We start from the raw sequence: 22,299 nt of genomic DNA, 5'->3' as shown, positions 1-22,299 counted from the left end.
AGAAAACATTTGCCATGTTCAAACTAGCAAGGTTAATTTGTGAAAACGTCACAGGTTAACATTCTTTAAAGTTCAGGGCCTTAGGCACATCTGGACATTAATATGTCTAAAGCAGTGAATATTTTCATTGCCACTTCTCCAAGTTTATAACTTATACAGCATTTCACATTTTTTTGTGAATTAATTTTACTCTTTAATCAATTTCCGTTTTTTTTTCCTAATTTTCTACAATTTTTAGATTTCCTTTTTTCTCAATAGATTGTTTTGTCCACATCTCCCATGAAATATCTTTAGGTCATAAGTACCCTAAATACTCTGATTCGCACCTACACGGAACCTGAATTCTGTTTCCTTTTGACTTTGCTTACCTCAGGTGACTGTCTCAGCCCTAAAAGAACTAATTATACTTCCCAGAGTTTCCCAAAATGTACCATGCAGACTACTTCATCTTTCCAAGCTGAGAAGATGAAGCTCTTTTGCTGATGGCTATAAGTAGTTATAAAGACATCTGAATACTGGAGCAGCTGTTAAGCCCCTATGAATTTATCCTGTCAGCACCTTCTTTGTTGCTCCCTGTTAACTGTCTAATTTTTTAATTGATAGGGTACCATGCTCGGGAAGATTGAATTTGAAGGTCAGTCTGTGGATTTTGTGGATCCAAATAAGCAGAATTTGATTGCTGAGGTTTCAACCAAGGTGAGAGATTTTCCTTTGTATTGTGTAGTTTTATTTCATTTCCTTTAGACCTTCCTTTTTTGTAATATCAAGATCTTCATTTAGGCAGAGGTCATCTTCCAGAAGTACCAGAGTTGAGGGGAAAAAAAGAGGTCCCATAGCAGCTAAAGTGGATGTATCACAAAATCAGTGCATTTTAAAGTTAGTAACTTTTACCTACAGGGAAACTTTCAGGGGCTGATTTAGAGACTGTTTACTATTAGTTTAACTTTTCTTTTTTCCTTTTGTGATTTCCCAGGTCAAGGCTTTAAAAACGTCAGACAGAGGGCTGTTGAATTGCCAGAGACAGGCACAGTGACAATCAGGAGTCAGAGCTGATGGTCTGCTGGAGAGCCAGGGGCGCTTTGTAGGAATCAGACCCAGTACTCAGAGTCTGGGGCTCCTACTTGTGCAGAGTTACAAAAGTATTCCTGAAGACACTGAAGATTTAATATATTATAGCTCAGTCCAAAAATTAGTGTTCCTGATGACTGTATCACCCCAAAGTGAGATCTGTTTAGTGTATATTTATAAGAAGCTATAGAATACAGCTCATAAAGAGGTCTGTTGGTTTTGATTGAATATCTATTAATATGGTTGTGAGTATCTTGGGCTGCAGTCCCTGTCCTTCAGGACCACAGAGTTTGGTGGGGTAGGCAAACAAGTAATCACCGAGGATAGAATACTGTGGTCAATGCCATCCTGGAATATGCAGGAGGTGCCACAAGGGCAGACGTGGGGAAACGTCAGATGAGACAGACGGATCAGGGAAGGCTCTGCAGGTTGTTGTTCTGAGGTATAAAGAACAAGTAGGCAGATGGAGACTGAGGAGAACTTCGTTTCGGGCAGAAGAAGTGGAGTGTGTTGAAAGGCACAGAGGTGTGAAACAATATGGTGGGTTTGAAGGGTTAGGCATAGTTTGGTGTGTCTGACCAGAGGGTTCATACATCCAGGTTCTCACATTTGGCTGAAGATGAGGGGTGATGGACGAGGCTGGAGTTAGAGGGCTGAGTATCATTGGCCAAATAAATCAACGGAACTAGAGACCCCTGGGAACCTATTCAGCGTCATTTTGGAACAGAGTAAACTGGCTGAAAGAGCAGGTGACTAGAAGGTTATTGCAGCCAATTAGGGGAAAATCCCTGAAAGCCCAGGCTGAGCAGTCGCAGCAGGAGACGGGACAGCAAGGCAGTTTGGACAAGTAGGGGCAAGAGGTTTCCACCGCATTTCCCCATGAAGTGATTTGGTTTGGGACGCAGCATGCCAGAGGGCCATTTTTATAGAATTTTAGAGTTTAGAACTACCTTCAGAATCTAGCCTAGCATGTTCTGAATGTGAGGAACATTGGCCTGGAGAAAGTCACCTTGAACAAATTCTGCAGTCAAATAAGGCTGAAAAACACTGCATAATATGTTCTTCTCTTGGAGAGTCCCAGTAAACCCATATATTCAACTTTCTGTGGGGCCTTGCTTACTTCAGTCATTCTATATGGAGAGTATATGATGCGTTCGTGTAGAGACCAGATTGCAAATTTCATCTTTAACAAATTTTGAAAGCGTCCTAAATTTTGAATGTGCTAGCTAACTCTCGAAGCTGGAACCAGTGTGGGCACCCAGCCCTCTAGGCTTTCTCTCTCTCTCTTTCTATTACTTCTGTTTTTATGAGTTTGGGGAACTGCTTCTTGGGTAAATGCCTGTGAAAATGGATCTGACTCCAAGCAGTGCTTAAAAACGTAGGTAATGATTATGATATGCTCTGGGATCCTTTTATGAAGTCTACCATTTAAATGCAAATGATTGCATAGTAACCTAAAGGGACCGGTGTCTACACTAGCTTAGCTATCCCTCTGACTCAGACTGATTTTACCCACTAGCTCCACTGCATAAGCCTGATGCACAATAGCGTTACCCCATCCAAACTTTACTGCAAGTTGAGGATCAAGTAGTGTTTAAAGCATGATGTATCTATTACTACATATGCCAGTGCTGAGTCAGGCAGTAATACTTAAAAACTCCATTGCTACTGGTTGTTAATGAGGCAAAACATGGGAAAGATGGTTGTTAATTATGGAAGCAACCAATATCTTAGGGATAATTGTTATTGCTGTAATCAACATTTTATATAAAACAGCAAAATACTCTTTTCTCATAAAAAGGATACAGTTTGTGGCATTTGCTGTGCCTTTCTTCCCAAATTGAGTGTTAACTGCCAGTCACTTCCTAGGAGTTAGCAGTCAATCTGTTACCCAGAGCCAAGCATCCTGAGATGTGTTTATGATATTGGTGTGTTTCTTATAGCTGAAACTTCTCTCTTACTCTCTGGTTTTTAAAATGGCAGGATGTCAAGGTGTACGGCAAAGGAAATCCCACGAAAGTCGTGGCTGTAGACTGTGGGATAAAAAACAATGTAATCCGCCTACTAGTAAAGGTAAGTGATTTGTTCCATCTGAGGGATGAGGATTTGTGGTATTGATCATTAGTGTTCATCTGATTTCCTCTGTCTGTTTCAGAGAAAGCTTGTGTATTCTCTCAGAATGTCGGGGATTTACTCTCTTCTTGTTGCCTCTGATCAATGAGATAACACATTTAGCCCTGTTTAAATTAGAGATGTAGATTACTGTTAAAAAAAAAAAAACCAAAGGCCACAGAAGCACAGAAGAAAATGGTGGCTGTTTTTTTCACTTATTGGCTGATATTCTGAGACATGACACACTCAGTTTCTTCGGGTTTAGAGATCACAGAATAGCTAGTCTGTAAGAGAGCTCCCCCTTTTGGGCTACATTTATGATGTACCACATGTTTGTAGGAGTTGTGCCCTGATCAGTACAAACTTTCATTTGGTTTTATATTAACTCTTAGAGAACCAATTAAAATTTAACCTTAAAAATCCTTGAGGAGAATGTAACCAATGTTTTCTTAAATATTGTTTTGTTGAGATTTCTCCTTCTCCTCTGTCTTTCTCTCTGTCTCTGTCTCTGTCTCTCTATCTCTTTTACACATACACCAACCTTCTGGATATGTTTGCATAACACCAAATAAGTGTGGGTAGAGGGGAATTCTTCAATTCATCTTTTTTTAGAGAATCTTAGCAATACCCCAAATCATGATTTCAGATGCTGGTCAATTTTATTAACAAAAACGTGCATGGACACTAAGAGTAGATAGATTCTATTGCAAATGTCTGCATGTCACTGCCTGAGGGCTCTCTGGTAGGTTGGAGGCTGCTGGCAGGCAGGAAGCAACACAGAATTAATAATCCCTGGAGCAGCCCCAGCCAATGACTGGAGAGAGTCAGTGTATACATTCCCCAGCTCCTTTGCCCCGTGGCTAGGCTGTCTTCCAGTGGATTTTCTGCACTGGCTCTCAGAGCTCCCAGTGGGCTGAAGCTCCGTTTGCTCCCAGGTGGTAACTGCCCTGATAATACATACCTTATTAGGGTCTTTCACTGTGTTGCTTTCTATCAGTATTTCTTGGAAATGCTTCCAAAGAAACTTCTTTCCCTCAAATTCTTATCTCAGGAAATGCTTCTGGGAAAACAATCAAAGACATCTTCCTGTCCACTTTTGAATAGAAAAGTTTTAATTTTTCTATTGGAATATACATATTGTATTTAATATAAGAAAACCCTAGGAAAGAAGTCTGCTTAAAATTTAGTCAAACAAAAAAGAATTAAAAAAAGTGAGAGGTAGATCAACTTAAATTTTGCAGAAAATGGATTTATCTTTTTTTTTTTTAACGTTTTTTTATTGAGTAATAGTCATTTTACAACGTTGTGTCAAATTCCGGATTTATCTTATTTTTTGCAACTCCATGCTCCCCTAGCTAGTGAAGATACCTGTATTCCTGCGTGCCCAGTCAAAGCCTTTATGCGCTGTAATCTCCTGAAGTGCAGGAAAGTGTGAGAAAGTGCATCATCTATTTTTTCAGAATCAAAATTTTAATAGTGTTTTTTCTCCGCTTTCTATTCTAGGCTCCATTTCCATCACGCAAAATACCATGAGTCACCAAAGAATTTCTTGCTCAGTGTTATTTATTTGAATCATGCACTAGGTTTCCCTTCCCTTTAAGGAGTGGGTTAGCCAAGAGAAGGTCTACCACCATGGCAAAGAAAAATGTTATTAAATTGACCATTCCTGTGTTTCTTTTCCAGCGAGGAGCCGAAGTGCATTTAGTTCCCTGGAATCATGATTTCACCAAGATGGAATATGATGGGCTTTTAATTGCTGGAGGACCTGGCAACCCAGCTCTTGCACAACCACTAATTCAGAATGTCAAAAAGGTGCAGTGAACCTGGGGTGGTGTGTATCTTGTGTATGAAGTGGAAGGAGTCTGCTCTTCAGGGCTGAAAAGACTCTAATATATTTTATTTATTCAATTTTTTAATACTCCTATTTGTGACCTCTGAGGCAATGTCAACACAGATGGCATATAGGGGAAGCCATGGAAGGGAGGGTACCCCAAGAAGAAGAGGCAAAGTCACTGGGATTCTATCCTCGAGTTAAGAGTGCTGGAGTCTGATCTCCAAATGTGTTGTCTCTACAATCGTAAAATGACAACTTGTGTTCCTCACCGTGACCTTGGGACCTATAAGATCTTCAAGATTTTAAAGAAATATTAAATTAGATTTCGTTAGTCTGAATGTTAAGTACATTTCATTGAATTGTAATGCTACAAATTGTCAATCATGTCCTTATTTATAGTGTAACTTTTTATTCGATTACTATTCTCTTCAACTTGTTAAATTAAGGGAGAAAAAACGATGCTTCATTTTATTCCTTCAGATGTAGCATTTTTTAAAATTGTTCTTACGGATTAACAAATATTCTCCCTGATTTAGGTTTTGGAGAGTGATCGCAAGGAGCCATTGTTTGGGATCAGCACAGGAAATTTAATAACAGGATTGGCCGCTGGTGCCAATGCCTACAAGATGTCCATGGCCAACAGGTAAAGTATTTATGCTTCTGTTTACATGTCCAGCTGTCTCTGAAATATTGTTAGTAACTAAACGGAAAAGACTTAGAGAACTTACATGTCATTTTCTTCAGAAAAAAATAGACAACCACACTATTACATGGTTCATAGTTGTCGGACTACCTGATACCACTTTTGTTACATTTTTGAAAGGCAGCCTTCTCCAACGATAACTTTGCCATAGTTTAAAGTTATTTTCCTTTCCTTGGCATAAATTGAGGTTAAAATACTCAGTCAAATGATATTCCAAGGGAAATTGTTCTGATTTTTAAGCTTGATTTCAAAGCACTGAGAACATTGTAAAACTCTAGTGTGACTTATGAACCGAGAAATCTTTAGACCCTCTTGGTTTTACTTCCTTGCCCCAAATGATGTTAATTTATTCAACATGGAACTTCCTCTTGAGCTCACCCTCCACATAAAGTATAATTCAAAATGATTCAGGACTGAGTAGTTTTCTTTTTATTATCCCCCAAGAACACTCCTTTGGCTTTAATATTACTATAACTCCCTTAAAATAAGTCACTTATGTTTGTCTCTGTTAAGCTGGTGAGCAAATCTTAACTTTATGTTACGAGTACAATTCCCCTTTTCTAAAACCGATTATAGAAGTTTAATAGATCTGATAGTTAACACACAACAAAGCCTCCTGAAGCGATTTTTGTTGCTAAAATTATTGGGATTACTAATCTATGCCTTTTCTCACAGAGCAATTTTCACTAAGCATTTCAAACTTCTGAATTTAGAAGGCATTTTTTGTTCACTATTTTACAACTAATGCGTTACAACTAATTCCTCTCTTCACTTTTCCTTTTCCCTACTCCTTTTCACCTTTTCTCTCCAGAGGGCAGAATCAGCCTGTTTTGAATATCACAAACAGACAGGCTTTCATTACCGCTCAGAATCATGGCTATGCCCTGGACAGCACCCTTCCTGCTGGCTGGAAACCACTTTTTGTGAATGTCAATGATCAAACAAATGAGGTAAGTGCTCTCAATAAACCTGTTGAGTCGGTGATGAGAAATGCAGGGCTTTTAACCTTTCTCTTGTTTATGCTGGCTTTTCTGGGGAGTGTATGTGGAAGAATTCATGTTATAGATGATTTCCCAGAGCCCTCTGCTTTTAAAAAAGTCTTTTCTCTCTGTCTTATTCTCTCATCTGTTAAGATCCTCTCTTTCAGTGGTTAATCAATGGCTGTCTTACACATATTTATTATAACGGGCCATTGGTGGAGTCTGCTTTGGCCCAGTCTGTGCGGGTCTCTGGGACTCACTTGGCACTGAAGTTGCCTTTGAGAAGACCCTTGGAGAAGTAATTTAGGAGGTGGAGAAAAGAAGAGGATTTGGGTTATTCTGAACAGAGCCTAGAGGAGCCTCAACAGCTGCAGACCAAATCAGGTGTTTTTAATAAGGGAGCATTGGTTGTCTTCACTGGCTTATTTTTATTAGCATTGTTTGTTTTTAGAATATTCTTAGACATTTAGCTTAATTTTTGAAATTTGAACTTTATTATCCACTGAATCATACATCACCCTGGTTGGCATTCATTGTTACAGGAGGAATTTCTTCCCATTTCTTATTCCTTTAGGGGATCATGCATGAGAGCAAACCCTTCTTTGGTGTGCAGTTCCACCCAGAGGTCAGTCCGGGGCCAACAGACACTGAGGTATGTAAGAAAAATGAGGCCTATTGTATATTAAAAAAATGTTTTTCTTAAATCAGAAATGTACTTATGTGAAACTTGGTAAACCAAAATAATCACCTAGATGGTCCTGGTACAGAATATTTTTAAAGAGTGCTTTGATAACACCCTTATTGCATGAAAACGTCCCATGAATATCATGGAGGAAATTTCTATTTTAAAAAAAAATTTAAAGTAGGAAAGCCCTTAAGAAACCAATGCAATGCTATTTTTATTTAAATGATGATCACTCTAATATATTTAGTTCTGAAATTTACAATTGTTGTACTATGCAAATGAATTCCCTCTTGCTCTCTTGTTCTCATAACTGAAATGAAATTTTAATCTCCCATCTGTGACTTCACAAAAATCCCCATGGCAACTGGTTGTGTAGCCACAAGGGAGAATAAACAGCAGGAGGAGCGGGAGGAAGGGTAAGGTGTGCGGGAGGCAGGAGAGCATGCAGGCACATACAGATGAGTCAGATGGCTTAAGGAAAGAACCATAAGGAATGCTTAGAGGAGTTTAGTTTATAATTGAAAAATTTTCACTTTTATGTGAGCCTTTGGTTGAGTGTTCAAGAGCATTTTCCAAACAAGAGTTCGCAGTGACACTTAGAAAAGTCTGGGAAGTCTAGAATGACTCTTCCTCTTCCACACCCTGGGTGATGCTGACAATTCTTCCTTGTCAGTAGACGCTCTCAGAAAAGACACCTAGGTAAAATGAGGAGAGTAAGAATCTTCCCTCTGCAAACTCTGCTTCTTTATCCCTGAGTTGCCTTTTCATATACTTGTCTTTTGTTCTTGTTTTAATATTATTTGGAAATAATGGTTCTTAACAGTCAAACTCAGAACATTACCCACCCATGATGAAACTCAAAAATAAAATTTAGTTAACATACATCTACCACCTAAAACACGCTAAATTCTTTTTTAATTTAAAATTTAAGTTATTTGCCTATATTACTACTTCAGACTAGGAACATTGAAATTAAGATATGTGATATCCAGTATCACTTAATTTTTTTTTTGGTCTTGCCAGATAGTTGCAAAATGAATATCTTTGTTGAAATTTTTCATGTCTAGTGCAACAGCAGAAGTAAAATCATCGATAAAGTTTAAAAATAATCTTTAGAGATATCTTTACGTGTGATACAATGTTTAGAGACATTTTTAGACTTGATAGAAAATTTGAAATTACAATATTTCTAACTTTAGGGAGCATGTCATGTAGTTTCTTTTTTTTGCATACCTAGACTTTTATTTAGAAGAAGAAAATGATTCATACTTAGGCTGAAAATGACATTCTTAAAAGGCATTATCTAAAATGTTCATTGCTGAAAAATTTCTTTTGATAGGATTTGACATGAGCAGTTAGAAGTGTTTACTTGATCTAATTTTTTTAAACTTTTTTTTTGGTGGGGGTAGGAAATTGGGTTTATTTATTTATTTATTTTAATGGCGATATTGAGGATTGAACCCAGGACCTTGTGCATGCTAAGCACGCACTCTATTACTGAGCTGTGCTCTCCCTCTGATCTAATTCTAACAGTAAATATTTAGTTAGTTTTGCCAGCTTTGGCAAAAAAAGCAAAAAACAAGTATTGCACAAAAATAATTCCTAAAAAATCATTTGTTGCTTGTCTAAAGTTCAGATGTAACTGGGTACACTGTATTTTATCTGACAATTTTATGAGTTTTGAAACTTCTAACTAGTTGGTTTTATTTTTTCTAGTACCTGTTTGATTCCTTTTTCTCACTGATGAAGAAGGGGAAAGGGATGACCATTACATCGGTTCTACCAAAGCCAGCCTTAGTAGCATCTCGAGTTGAGGTCAGTGTATTTGCGCTTCTTTTTGGTTTATGTATTTTGGATTTTCTCTATCATGTGGTGATTTCTTTTTTAAGTGAATGATATATAGCTTTTTTGATATCTATGAAAAATGATCAGTAATACTTCAATCACCCATCACTTTGCATCTAATTATTTGTTCTGTTCTTGATGATTCATTGGATGTTTATTGGCATGCTCATGTTTTGATTTGAAATCATATTTTTCAAGTTCACTTCTAGAATGTTTTTAATACAAATAATTTAATGAAGAGTAAGGTTTAATTTAGTTTCAAGTTTGATATACTTTCCATTACTCAATATGTCATAGCCCTGTGTATGCTTGAGATAACAGTTCGACTACAGAGTCATTATAGATGATAGAATTTTTGTTTCAGCTAGAAGATTTATTATTCAACATCATAAATGGAATAATATTTTACCTCTAAAGAGAAGATTGATAAGGATTAATATAGAATAAGACTTGAATCTTTATTTGTTTATATGTGTATGTTAATATGAAGAGGCTTCTACCTATTTCCTTAATAGTTAAGGCACACCCACACCATTTGTTATGTAAAATTTAGAAGGATGTGTGTGTATTTTCAAGTTTATATATATATATATATGCATACACACATGTATATCTTCTTTTTATGAACAAAAATAATTAATTTATATGTTTACATGAAATGATAGTTGAGTTAGGTGCTTCGTTTTAAGGATTTCTATGACAGCCTCCTTTCCTGAAATTAAGTGGTTGGAGGTAATCCAGCCACTCAGGGTGGAATCAAACCGTGGATTCTTGCTAGTTAAAGAAGCTATGTACTGTGTAATGTGTTTCTCAAAATACAACTCATGCTTTTCAGATGCTTTTCTTTTTTTAAATGGTCAGGGAAACAGTATAATTTGGGATTCTACATTGCATTGCATATAGTAAGCACTCAATAAATACAAACGAAGTTTCCCACGTCCTTGTCTCTTGCAGTGACCAAAAATATCTTTTTCCTCTGAAGGGCTTTGTGGTTGTGGTTAAAAAAATAAGTAGTAGTATTATTCGCCTAAAATCATATATGCAATTCGTAAGGATTTCAGTATGTTGCCAGAACATGATCTTCTTTTTAATGTATTTTCTGTAAATGTTTTTGGACTGAATTGCAAAGTAACGGTGAAATAAAAATATGAAAGTGTCTCTGTGTCCTCTTGTCTCCTATGTTTTTCTCTTCATTGACTAGGGAAGGCCCACTGTCTTGTTTATATTTATGCCCATCTTTTGTCCAGAGGAAGCTCATGGAATACTAATACATTTAGTTAATTAAATTTTAAGAAGACTTTTATCTAAAAAAATTATATCTATAGGTTGTATTTATTATATATGAACATATAGATATACATTTCCATATATATTTATGTAGTTATTTTTAGATATTTATATATGTTTAAATAAAATGTAGGCCTATTTCAAAATTTTTTTACTTAAGTGGAAAAAACTTTATGATCTTTGGAAATTGCTTTTTGAAATTAGAGCTGTTTAAATTGTTGGTCTTTTTACTCAGATATTATATATATTTCAAAACATTCTATTTTAAATCACCACATAAACTCAGACAATATAGTGTATCTTCCCCATACTTAAAAATGCCTAATTTCCCCATATTAATAATAAAAGCAATGCCATTTTGTTTTTAATTCCTTACAGGTTTCCAAAGTCCTTATCCTAGGGTCGGGAGGTCTGTCCATTGGTCAGGCAGGTGAATTTGATTATTCGGGATCGCAAGCTGTAAAAGCCATGAAGGTGAGAGAATATGATCTTTGTTGGAATTAATATACTCCCTTTAATGAGTCTAATTAGTATTTTATAATTTAGATTTATGATACTATCTCTTTTCAAAGTCACTATAATTAATTTCCTTCACTCTTCCTTACATGTCTTATTATATTAAAGGAAGTTTGATCACAGACAAGATTTTTAACTTTCTCAGATGTGCACACCGGCAAATTCAGAAGGTTAGATTGGTCTCCAGAATTTTCTATATCACCAATTTATATTGAAAACATGTAAATCTACACTTATAGATGTTACCCATTGAGGTGGGGAACTTTTGAAATGTACTTGTCTTTTGTGCAGAGGAGGGAATTGGGGTATCCGTGGTTCATTAACGCACTTCACATGTTCTCCAGGAGGCTTTGGGCATCTCTTTGGTTGAAATGGGGAAGCTCCAGCTGGAGGAGCAAAGGCAACAGTGTCTTCTGTTCAAACTTTAGAAGTTATAATGTGTCACTGGGGGACTTAATTCCCTCATCTGTGACTTGGACTGGATGACCTATCAGGCTGGTATGGCTGGATTTTCAAGTGGAATAGACAGTTTTATACCTAAGTTGTGAAGAATACCCTCCCTGTTTCTTTAGAGTCTCTTGAAATCTCCCCAACCATTATAGTAAAATAAATCTTTAGAAAAGTTCCACAGTATGTGTAAGATATTTCTATTGAAGAGCAAACTTGGCTTCTCTTTGGTGTCCTTATTTTCCATGATTGTCCCCATTTTGGTGCTAAGCAGGCCATCCAAAGGCAACGGGAGCACTCTGTGACCTTGCCACAGGCTTTGTGCAGTAAAGCCACTCTTACAAAGAGACCTAGCTTCCTCCCTCCCACTGAAAAAAAGAAAGAAAAAAAAAAAAGAGACCTGGCTAGGTGAGAGGAACACAGGGAAGGCAGCAGGAGACTAGGACAGCCAACACGGAAAATAGTTGGCCAAAAGTTGCTTTTTTTTCTTGGTTTTATTCAGGATTCTATGTCCAGAGATTTTCACCTGACAGACATCTGTTGAAAACAGACACAGCCCCTGATTACCTTACTCTTCTTCCCATTTGTTTTTATTTTTAATGCTCTTTTCCATACACTCATGGGTGTTCACTCATGTGTACACGTGTTTTTTTGTGTACATTTTCAAAGTGTACCTTATTTCATTGTATTAAGATTCAGTTTATCTTTAGATAGATAATTTGTGGATATCCAATGGTTCATATTGGTTAGAACACAATCTATGTGTGTTCAGGGTTTAGAACACATTTAACTAGCATACACTCATGTTTGGTAGCTTTATAAAGACAGCATTTTTATAGCTTGTATTTTTTATGTGTTTTACATCTATTATGTGGTTACATATTTTATCTGAAGAATAAGAATTATTCATTATAGTATTGTGATTAATTAGGAGGCTAACAGAGATGAATTTATGAACTAAATTTTTTTTGGTTTTATTTTGTTGTTGTTGTTACTTTATTTTATTTTTTTATTGAAGTACAGTCAGTTACAATGTGTCAAATGCTGGTGTACAACACAACATCCCAGCCATGCATATACATACATATATTCGTTTTCACATTGTTTTTCATTCATGGTTATTACAAGATATTGAATGTAGTTCCCTGTGCTATACAGAAGTTTTTTTAAAAACTATTTTTATATATAGTGGCTAACATTTGCAAATCTCAAACTCTCAAATTTATCCCTTCCCACCCCCATTCTCCTGGTAACTATAAGATTGTTACTGTGTCTGTGAGTCTGTTTCTATTTTGTAGATGAGTTCATTGGTGTCCTCTTTTTCTCTTCTTTTTTAGATTCCACATATGAGTGATATCAAATGGTATTTTTCTTTCTCTTTCTGGCTTACTTCACTTAGAATGATGATCTCTAAACAAGCAATTCTCCATTGCAGACATACAAATGTTGAATAGGCACATGAAAAAAAATGCTCAATATCACTAATTATCAGAGAAATGCAAGTCAAAACTAAAATGAGGTATCACCTCACACCAGTCAGAATGGCCATCATTAAAAAGTCCACAAATGATAAATGCTAGAGAGGGTGTGGAGAAAAGGGAACTCTCCTACACTGTTGGTGGGAATGTAGGTTGGTGCAGCCATTATGGAAGACCAGTATGGAGATTCCTCAAAAAAACTGAAAATAGACTTACCATATGACCCAGCAATCCCAGTCCTGAGCATATATCTGGAGGGAACTCTAATTTGAAAAGATAGAAGCACCCCAATGTTCATAGTGACACTATATACAATAGCCAAGACATGGAAACAACCGGTATGTCCATCGCCAGATGACTGGATAAAGAAGCTGTGGTATATTTATACAATGGAATACTACTCAGCCATAAAAAAGAATAAAATAATGCCATTTGCAGCAACATGGATGGACCTGGAGATTGTCATTCTAAGTGAAGCAAGCCAGAAAGAGAAAGAAAAATACCATATGATATGAACTAAAATTTTAAAAAGCTTAGATTTTACATGTATGATAGCTGGAACTATGTTAGAAAAAATGATGTAACATTTATTAAATTTGAAATTATGTCTAAGTTTTAAAGTGAATAGACACTCATCACATGCATTTATGTGACCTTTTCCTATATAATTTGGTTTACATAAATAGCTATATTCATTATATAGCACGTTCAAGAAAATACTTAGCAAATATATTTATCTGTTGGTATTTTTCTATAGTAGTAAGACCTATAACTTCTGGTGATGATGTTCTCAGTTTGGACTCAGTTATTTAAATTCTAGCTCATATTTTAAATGTATTTCCTTATCTGTATGTATCTATTCAATATTATGTTAATAATACTCTTTTTTAAAAAATTCCTTAGGATCTTAGAACTCATATTGAGAAATGGGCATAGGACTTGAGTCATAAGACTTGGATCAGAGTCTTAATTTTGTCACTCATCAGCTCTATGATCTTTGGCAAGTCAGTTAACCTTATTGAATCTCAATTTCTTCATCTGTAGGATGAAAATTTCTTTCATAGTCTAGCTATAAAAGTCAAGTAAATTAACAAAAAGGTACATTACAAGTTTTAAGGCACTATTTGAATTTAAAGTAGTATGAAATATATTTCATTTTTCATTCAGATCCTCCCCCAGGGATATGTAGGGCTTTCAAGGATGATTTCTATACTTTTATCTGAATATTTTGTTGACATTTTAGAAGAGTTCAAAATTGACATGCTAATAGGTAAAATAACAAGAACCATCTGGCCATATTTCATAATAATTATTTTGCTAAGTGTCACCCTTATCTGGTTTATAAAGCTATTATCCTTAGTAGCCTACATGAAGAATTATTTTAGTAGTCTCTCCAGATGTCAGGAATGAGACAGGGCTATGAATATCTTCACCCACATACACACACATACAAATTTTTGTTTTCTTTTTTGCCATATGGTCATTTTCTTTTTATATAATATGTATAAACAGTTGTATAATTTTCTTTGTTGAAGCACTACAGCAGGCATGAAAATCTAAAAAAAAAAAAAAAAAAATGGAAACCAGCAGAAGGCTCTCAGTGCTTCCAGCAAGAAGGAACATATTATCATGCATTTTAAACATATACTTAGTGTTGTTCTTCAACAAACGTTAGAAAAGGAATCAGCTTTGATGTTGCCTCTTTTTCCATTTTATATTTTACTCATTCAAGAATTTTTGGAATATTTTATTCTTTTAAGGTCAGTTGAGCTGTAATGTTCAGTAGCATTTGTGGACCGTTAGTCAAATTCTGTAGAAGACATCTCCAGCTTCACTTGATACCTACAGTGGCAGGGAATTCAGGGTGAACCTCATGAGGCAGCCACCTCTTTTGGGATGATTTTATTTTCAAGCAGTTTCTTCCTTCCTTTCACCAAATGTTTGTCTTCCTTTAACTTCCACTCAGTAGTCCTATTACTGATCTCTACAGCCTGCAGAATAACCTAAAATTTTTGTTACCTGATAATACCCTTTGCTGGAATATGATTATTCTCTTCTTTAGATCATATGCTCAGATTCCAGATCCTTTTGTTTTCTTTTAGGAAGAAAATGTCAAGACTGTCCTGATGAACCCAAACATTGCATCGGTGCAGACCAACGAGGTGGGCTTAAAGCAAGCGGATACTGTCTACTTTCTCCCCATCACCCCTCAGTTTGTCACAGAAGTCATCAAAGCGGAACGGCCAGATGGGTTAATTCTAGGCATGGGTGGCCAGACAGCTCTGAACTGTGGTGAGTTTTTTTGTTTTTTGTTTTTTTTTTGAAGTTTAATTGCAGAGCTTTGGTTCATGCGCTTATGTATATTTTTTGTTTGAATTCATTTAGCAGTTGTGCTCTGTGTGTTCATAAAAGCTTTCCTCTGTGTAAGGAAGCTGTTAGCAAACAGCCAGAAAATGTCATATGATGAGTATTACCAGTTTATTTCACAGAACAGCTGGAGGACAGAAAGAAACCTTTCGCTTTAATGCTTGGGGGTGGCTGAGTAGGTTTCTTGGGTCCCCCTCCTCCATTCCAGGAAACTGCTTTTCTCCGTTACCAGTGAAACCCTCAGAACTACTATGAATGAAAAATGAGAATTAACATTGATTAAGTGCTCTGTGTTCTCATGTGTCAGCCCTGTAGCATATAACTTTCACATATATTTTCATAACAACATTTATCAGTGTCTCTACCATCCCTTCATGCAACTGCTGAGTCCAGCGTTCTGTCCTGTTTAAAATATTTCAAAGCTTTAGAACTAGATTATGAATGAGAATCTTGTTATCTGATTGGGGTAAGCAGTTGGTCATGTAATTTGTATGTCAACTATAAAAGACAGCCAAAGTGGAATGGCAAGTTAGTGGAAACACAAACAATTTTGATAACTTTAACCCAGATAGATACCCATAACACTGGGATTATTTAAATAAGAAAATTTCTTTATAGGAATAGATCTTAGAAGAAAAGGAGATATACTAAAATTTGAAGGCTCACTGTAATCGTATGATTTTTATTAATAAAGATAATAAAAATCACTTGGAGAAGGTGATAATATACATAATAGTAGCACCAGCAAAACATTTTGCTAGAATGTCTTCAGAATTTTTCTTTCAAAGTTTTTTTTTACCTGAAGTACTGTTCTGTTGTGGAGTCTGGTGGCTTTTTGGAGTTAATAATAAGATTTAAAAATGTTGTGTTCAGGTACCTGTTAAAAAAGGCATAAGAGTTTGATATTTTAAAAACTGATTTATTTTGTTTTTCTGTAGGAGTGGAACTATTCAAGAGGGGTGTGCTCAAGGAATATGGCGTGAGAGTCCTGGGGACCTCAGTTGAATCCATTATGGCCACAGAAGATAGACAGCTGTTCTCAGACAAACTAAATGAGATTAATGAAAAGATTGCTCCAAGCTTTGCAGTGGAATCAGTAAGAAATCTTTTTTTTTTTTTTTTTTTTTTTTGAGAAACAGGGCCATCATGTGTCTTGTGTTGTAGAGAGAATGGTTTATCATGCCTAAAAATAATAGTTAAAATATTACATTTGGATATATTTTCTTCCAGAAATGTGTTAGTACTTCAGAGGCATTGCATATTAATTGCAGCACTCAATGCTGAAATGTTATGAGAAGGAAAGTGTAGGCCCAAAGATGAAGTGGCTTATCAATGATTGAAGCACCACTGAGTACCAAATCTCCTGAATCAAAACAGAGAACCATATAAACTTGTACTGCTGAAGTAATTTTTACCTTCTTCCTGGGATCAGTCATACATCTTGTGAGTGTGAATGTCCTGCAAGTGGAAAGTGGCTGAATTAAAATTTTCTTGTTAGAATCGAATAAACATTTTACAATAAAATTATCAAGAAAAAAGCTATTGGATCTAATCACTTAGATTTATGACTGAGAAACCTGTGGCTTTGATGTTTAAAGAAGGCAGATTGTTTTCCATTCCTGTAAATTATTTCCCATTGTATCCTATGCCTATTGATAGGATACTAATTACCAAGTACTAGGAAAAGGTTAGCTTCCTGTACACCTTTTTTTGTCTCTGACTTTATTCCTGATTTCAGGCATATAGTCAGTGGCGTGGGGGTACTGGAGGCAGTTTTTGATGCAAATTCCCCATTGTAGAAATAGGCACGTCCTCTGGGTTGAGGCATGTACTGCTGGGACAACTAAAAATGGGGTATGTATGTTTTCAGTAAAGAATGTGATCAAGTACATAGCATGTTCCAAAGCTGTCAATCAGGAATAGTCTCAGGGTAGCTCTGCTGAACATTTAGAGAGCTCCTGCCATACATTTATTTTTTCATTGCCAGATTTAATTATGTCCTTGCTTCCTTAGGATGAGAAACAGGCATATGGGAAAGGTGTAATTACATTCCCATTGGTAGTGTAATAATATTCCATGACAGGAAAATATAGCCACCATATGTTGTATTCTGTAAGTTAAAAAAAATTTTTTTTCCCAAGCTTCTGGGACTACTCTGACTGAACTTGAAAAATGAAAAATCTCTTTCTAGATAGTATTCCTAATGGCTTATTACAGTGATACCAAGTTAGGTTCTGTAGCAGAAAACCTTATTTTGTTAAGAGATGAAAACTTTTGAACTGAATTTAAAAATTCAATATGGCTCCCATTCTTAAATTAATGACAATTATTCAGCTTTGGCCATTGTTTTATTTTTTTTATATTGCAAAATAAAATTAACCATGAAAAAATTTTAATAAAACCTTCACTTTATATTAAAAAAATCCTAAGATTTTACTTAAAATTTATAAAGTAAGTTATTTTTCAGAAGGAGATGAGGGAATAATAGCACATTTCTGTAGTCGCTTTCCCCAAATCAACTGATTTACCCAGATTGCCAGACTCTTCTTGGTTGGTCTTTTCTGATAGTGTGGTCAGCTCTTAAAACTTTGAATCCTTGCTCTTGCTGACAGATTGAGGATGCACTGAAGGCAGCAGACACCATTGGCTACCCGGTGATGATCCGCTCTGCCTACGCCCTGGGCGGGTTAGGCTCAGGCATCTGTCCTAATAAGGAGACCTTACTGGACCTCAGCACAAAGGTATGTGTTCTCACAGGTCGAATTCTTACCAACCAAGGAAACTCACTGATACACTCTTCCAATAAAAGAAAGTTGTGTAGATGAGAAACGGCCTTTTCTCTGTTTATAAATCACTGCCACGTTCTCTAAATGTGTTGTCCAAGAGAGGACACTTTTGAAAGAGAAGCACAGTGCAGTTATTTACACTGGAACATGGCATTAGCCCAAAGCCGTCTTTATTGTACTTTCTGTTGATTTCATTGATATGAAATCAATCCAATTCCATCTCTCTCTGCTTCAAAACACCCATCATGCTAAAAATGCATTTTAGTGATTTAAAAAACCCAGAATATAATGTCCCATTTTGCCATTATTTTTTGAAACAATATGACATGGATGACATCCAGTAGGAGAAACAAAACACATTGAGTAGTTTAGTTTTACCTCAAATTCAGGTGTTTAAATGTTATGATATAAACCTCTTAGTACCATAAATGAGTGATGTCTCTGCCAACTGCCACACACACATAAAAGCAAAAGTGAGATTTGAGTGCTTACAATTTATTTTCTATCAAAATCACTTTAGCATATTTCTGAATACTTCTTAAGTATTAAAGGGAAAATCTTGAGAAAATTAAGATATGCTTCAAAAAATAAATTAGAGATTAACACAGAAACTGTGCTCCACGAGAGCAGAGAGTTTTGCCCACACTCTATTCCCACAGAACTGCGCAGTGTCTCACAATACTGGGGCTCAGTAAGTAAGTCCTTGTTGAGTGGATGAATCCATGTGTGGCCCAGAGGCCCATGTGACTTTCCACGTGGCAGTCAGGGAAGTGAAGCTGCCAGATTTATTGTAAGGGCTGTTTTGGGGAGAGCTGGGTCAATATCAAGCAGAGTTTATAGCCTTATCATTATTTACTTTTTTGGAGTGGAACAAAATGTGGCCCTTGAATTATTGACATAGGATTCTGGAAACAGATAGATAAAATTAAATATGTTTAAATAACTGCAATTGCAAACTCACATGTCAACAACTTGGACTTTGTTTTTCTTAAGTTGCCAAAAGAAACTGAAAAAAGGGAAACGTATCCAACATAAATGTTTATCGTTTCCATTCTGGACTTCTGAATCATGTATGTAAAGGAAAGAATGTTTACGGAGGTATAACTTTTTTTTCCCTCTAGTTTATTGGAAGCTCCCAATGTTTTTAATATTAACAACCTCATTATTACTGTCAGTAGTGACCATGCATACTTATTCTTGATTAAAAATATTTTTACAGTATAAAAAACCATTCTTAATACTTAATTGTCTAAAAATATTTACCAGGAAGACAGTTTTGAAATGGAATACTTTTAAATTATTTATATTCCTCTAAAATAATTAATAGGTCATTGAATGGTTTTCTTTGTTGAAAACCTAGCTTTTCCTCTGAGAATAATTACATGTATTGTTATATACTGAGCTCCCCCTTATTCTCTTGAGATTATATTTAGCATCACTAGAAACCGCATTAACTGATCTAGGTCCCTAAATTAATCTTTGTATAAAATCTAAGACTAGGAAGAAAAAAACTGAGGCAACAGACGAAGATGATCTTTATTGTTCCTGTGTCCCATCTACTCCATTAGAATGCAAAAAGCTCCCCCAAATTCATCTGCTTTGTTTCCTAGATTTCTTCTTTTAGCAGGCAATCCTAATGACAACTTAATCATTATTAAATTGTTCATACTAGATACAGAGTTTCCTAACCACTTTGAAAACTTCATCATGGATAGCTGTGGGGACCAATGTGTTACGTTTTCCGTTGCACTTGCTGGAGCCTGAGGTTAAAAAAATAATGTTGAGGCACATCATGGAATAGCTTACACTGAGTTATTATTTCATTAAACTGCCTGCTAATAATTTGGAAAAAATCAAACTACCTTTCCCTAGTTGCTTTCTCTTCTTTTCACTGTCATCACAAATCAAATACATTATGAGACAAAGGGACATTTCTTTCTTGGGTTTTCAGCCACTAAATGTCCTGAGGTCAGAGACTGCCTCTTTCAGATTTGGGGTTCAGCGTTCTACCCACCGGTAGGCACAGAATAAATAAGAAATGATAATTATACTAATTCATATCTGCTTAATTAGGCATGCATGATATATGACTCAGAGTATTTAAGCACTTAGGCAGTGATTACCCATAATAATAGTCGCGTATGATTCTTCTAATTCCCAAGTTCTCATATGCCATCTTGGCTAACTGTTTACAACCATCATCATCTCCTTTCTTCTCCTCATCAACATCGACTGACTTTTATTGTGTATGTTCTTTACAAAGCACCCTCAGCTATTTTAGAGAAAGACAGAGTCTTTATACTTATTTTTCCATATTTATTCACACTTACCACATTTTCTGGTTTCACAGAAGCCTAGCTGCTGAAATAATTTCATTTCCCTTTGCCTGATTGCTCTATTATTTTCTCCTTTTCCTAAATTAGTTTGATTTAATGTCATATCAGCACTTTGAATGGCAAGCCTCAATAATGTAAATCAAGCATATTCACTGCACGATGCTATTCCTGGTACCTCACTGATTTCCTGGCACATTGTGCCTTCTGGAGCATAGAGGAGGATGGGAGACTAGGCCTGAGACTTCAGCACAGATCAGGATTTAGGCTGGGGCGTTTTGTCAAATATCCATGTTTCCTGACTCTTTGATATCTTTTGTCACCAATTTCCAGGCCTTTGCTATGACCAATCAGATTCTGGTGGAGAGGTCAGTGACAGGTTGGAAAGAAATAGAATTTGAAGTGGTCCGAGATGCTGATGATAACTGTGTCACTGTCTGTAGCATGGAAAATGTTGATGCCATGGGTGTTCATACAGGTAGGCAAAGAAGCTTCAAGCATTGTAGTAATGCCTTCAGCTCATGTCTCTGATGGTTCGTAGCAGTCTTTGTTACATTCTTTTCTTTAAATTACAGTCTTTAGCTGAGACATTTGTGATACAATTTTACATATATAGTATTTTATAGTATTGAAAGTACTTACATTTAATTTGATCTTCACAAAAACCCTCTGAAGTAGGGTGAGTTTTATGATACTGATTTCATTTGAGGAAAGGGCCAAATATAAACAATAGTGAAGGTAAAATCTCTTGGTGTTGAGAATTAAGGAGTGAAGTTAAGAAACCTTCAAACGAACAGAATGTTAGTCACCAAGTGGATGAGAAAACAGCCACAATAAATAGAAATAGGTGAAATAAATATGTTCCTCCGGAAAGGAAACTAGTTAGACTAGAGGGCAAGGATGATGACACAGGATTTAGAAATGCTGAACGCGAGATGTGGATGGAACTCTCAAGAAGAGGTTTGAGAATGTGGAGCTGGAATTCAAGAAAAGTGGATCGAAATAAAGAAATTGATACAAAGTCATTGGTAGACTTGGTTTAAAGGAAATAATTGAAGCTGGAAGCATAGTCTAAGCATTCAAAGGCATAGGCATGGAAAGAAAGAGAGTTGGGTGAGAACTGAACCCTGGGAAACATTCAGATTTATAGGGCAGGAGAAAAAGGAAGGATTAGTGTTGAAGAAAAAGAAGGAAGTGATAGTTACCAAGTAAACTAATGCAGGAAATATTTTATAAAAGCTTTGGTTTTGACCGTAGCAAATGCTATGAAAGGTCAAGAATGAGGATTTAACGTTGGATGTTCAAGAGGACAGTTTTAATGCAAAGTTGGTTATGTGAGTTGTATTGGAAGAAATTACATGAGTATGAGTAATAAGCAGAACTGATAAACTTTCAAGAAGTTTAGTCGTGTAAAGGATGAGAGATGGTTCTTGAAATTGGCAGTTAGGAGAGGGGCTTCTTGAACGAGTAGAGATATGACCATGTTTATAGGCAGAAGGGATGGTGACTAAGGACTGGGAAAGGGGTTTTCAGGATTTAGTGCTCTGTCAATAAAATGTGATGCAAATGAAAAAAAGAGACTGAGGATACAGGAGGCTATGATTACAGAGGAGTGAGAAAACAGGAAGGGATGAGATATAGAAAACTGATGGATGAGTCAGTCTGGGTGAAGAGGAGCTGCTATTTTATAGAAGGAAGAACTTGAGAGATGATTTGAGATACAGAGAAGGGAAATTGAAGAAGTTAATGTCAAGTAGGTGACTAAGCCTTGATAGCTAGATGAGCTTGGGAAAGCTTAGAGAGATTTCTGTAAATAATATGTCAGAGTAATACGGGTGAAACAATCAGAGGGAATAGC

The 22,299-nt window shown here is 36.1% G+C and overlaps 1 protein-coding gene across 1 annotated transcript in view; it reads left to right on the top strand.

The window, feature by feature from the left end:
- CPS1 (carbamoyl-phosphate synthase 1) overlaps positions 1 to 22,299 on the top strand; it is a 124,109-nt gene that overhangs the window by 28,239 nt on the left and 73,571 nt on the right. Inside the window, 12 exon segments of the mRNA XM_032479946.1 lie at positions 604 to 696; positions 3,052 to 3,141; positions 4,864 to 4,992; positions 5,551 to 5,657; positions 6,529 to 6,667; positions 7,272 to 7,349; positions 9,099 to 9,197; positions 10,893 to 10,988; positions 15,058 to 15,247; positions 16,261 to 16,418; positions 17,935 to 18,063; positions 20,775 to 20,919. Of these exon segments, the coding sequence (XP_032335837.1) occupies positions 604 to 696; positions 3,052 to 3,141; positions 4,864 to 4,992; positions 5,551 to 5,657; positions 6,529 to 6,667; positions 7,272 to 7,349; positions 9,099 to 9,197; positions 10,893 to 10,988; positions 15,058 to 15,247; positions 16,261 to 16,418; positions 17,935 to 18,063; positions 20,775 to 20,919 (1,453 nt within the window).

The sequence above is a fragment of the Camelus ferus genome, chromosome 5 (genome assembly GCF_009834535.1).
Source record: "Camelus ferus isolate YT-003-E chromosome 5, BCGSAC_Cfer_1.0, whole genome shotgun sequence".
Classification (NCBI taxonomy): Eukaryota; Metazoa; Chordata; class Mammalia; order Artiodactyla; family Camelidae; genus Camelus; species Camelus ferus.
Note: the sequence above shows the minus strand (reverse complement) of the source record. Positions and strands in the feature narration are given on the sequence as shown.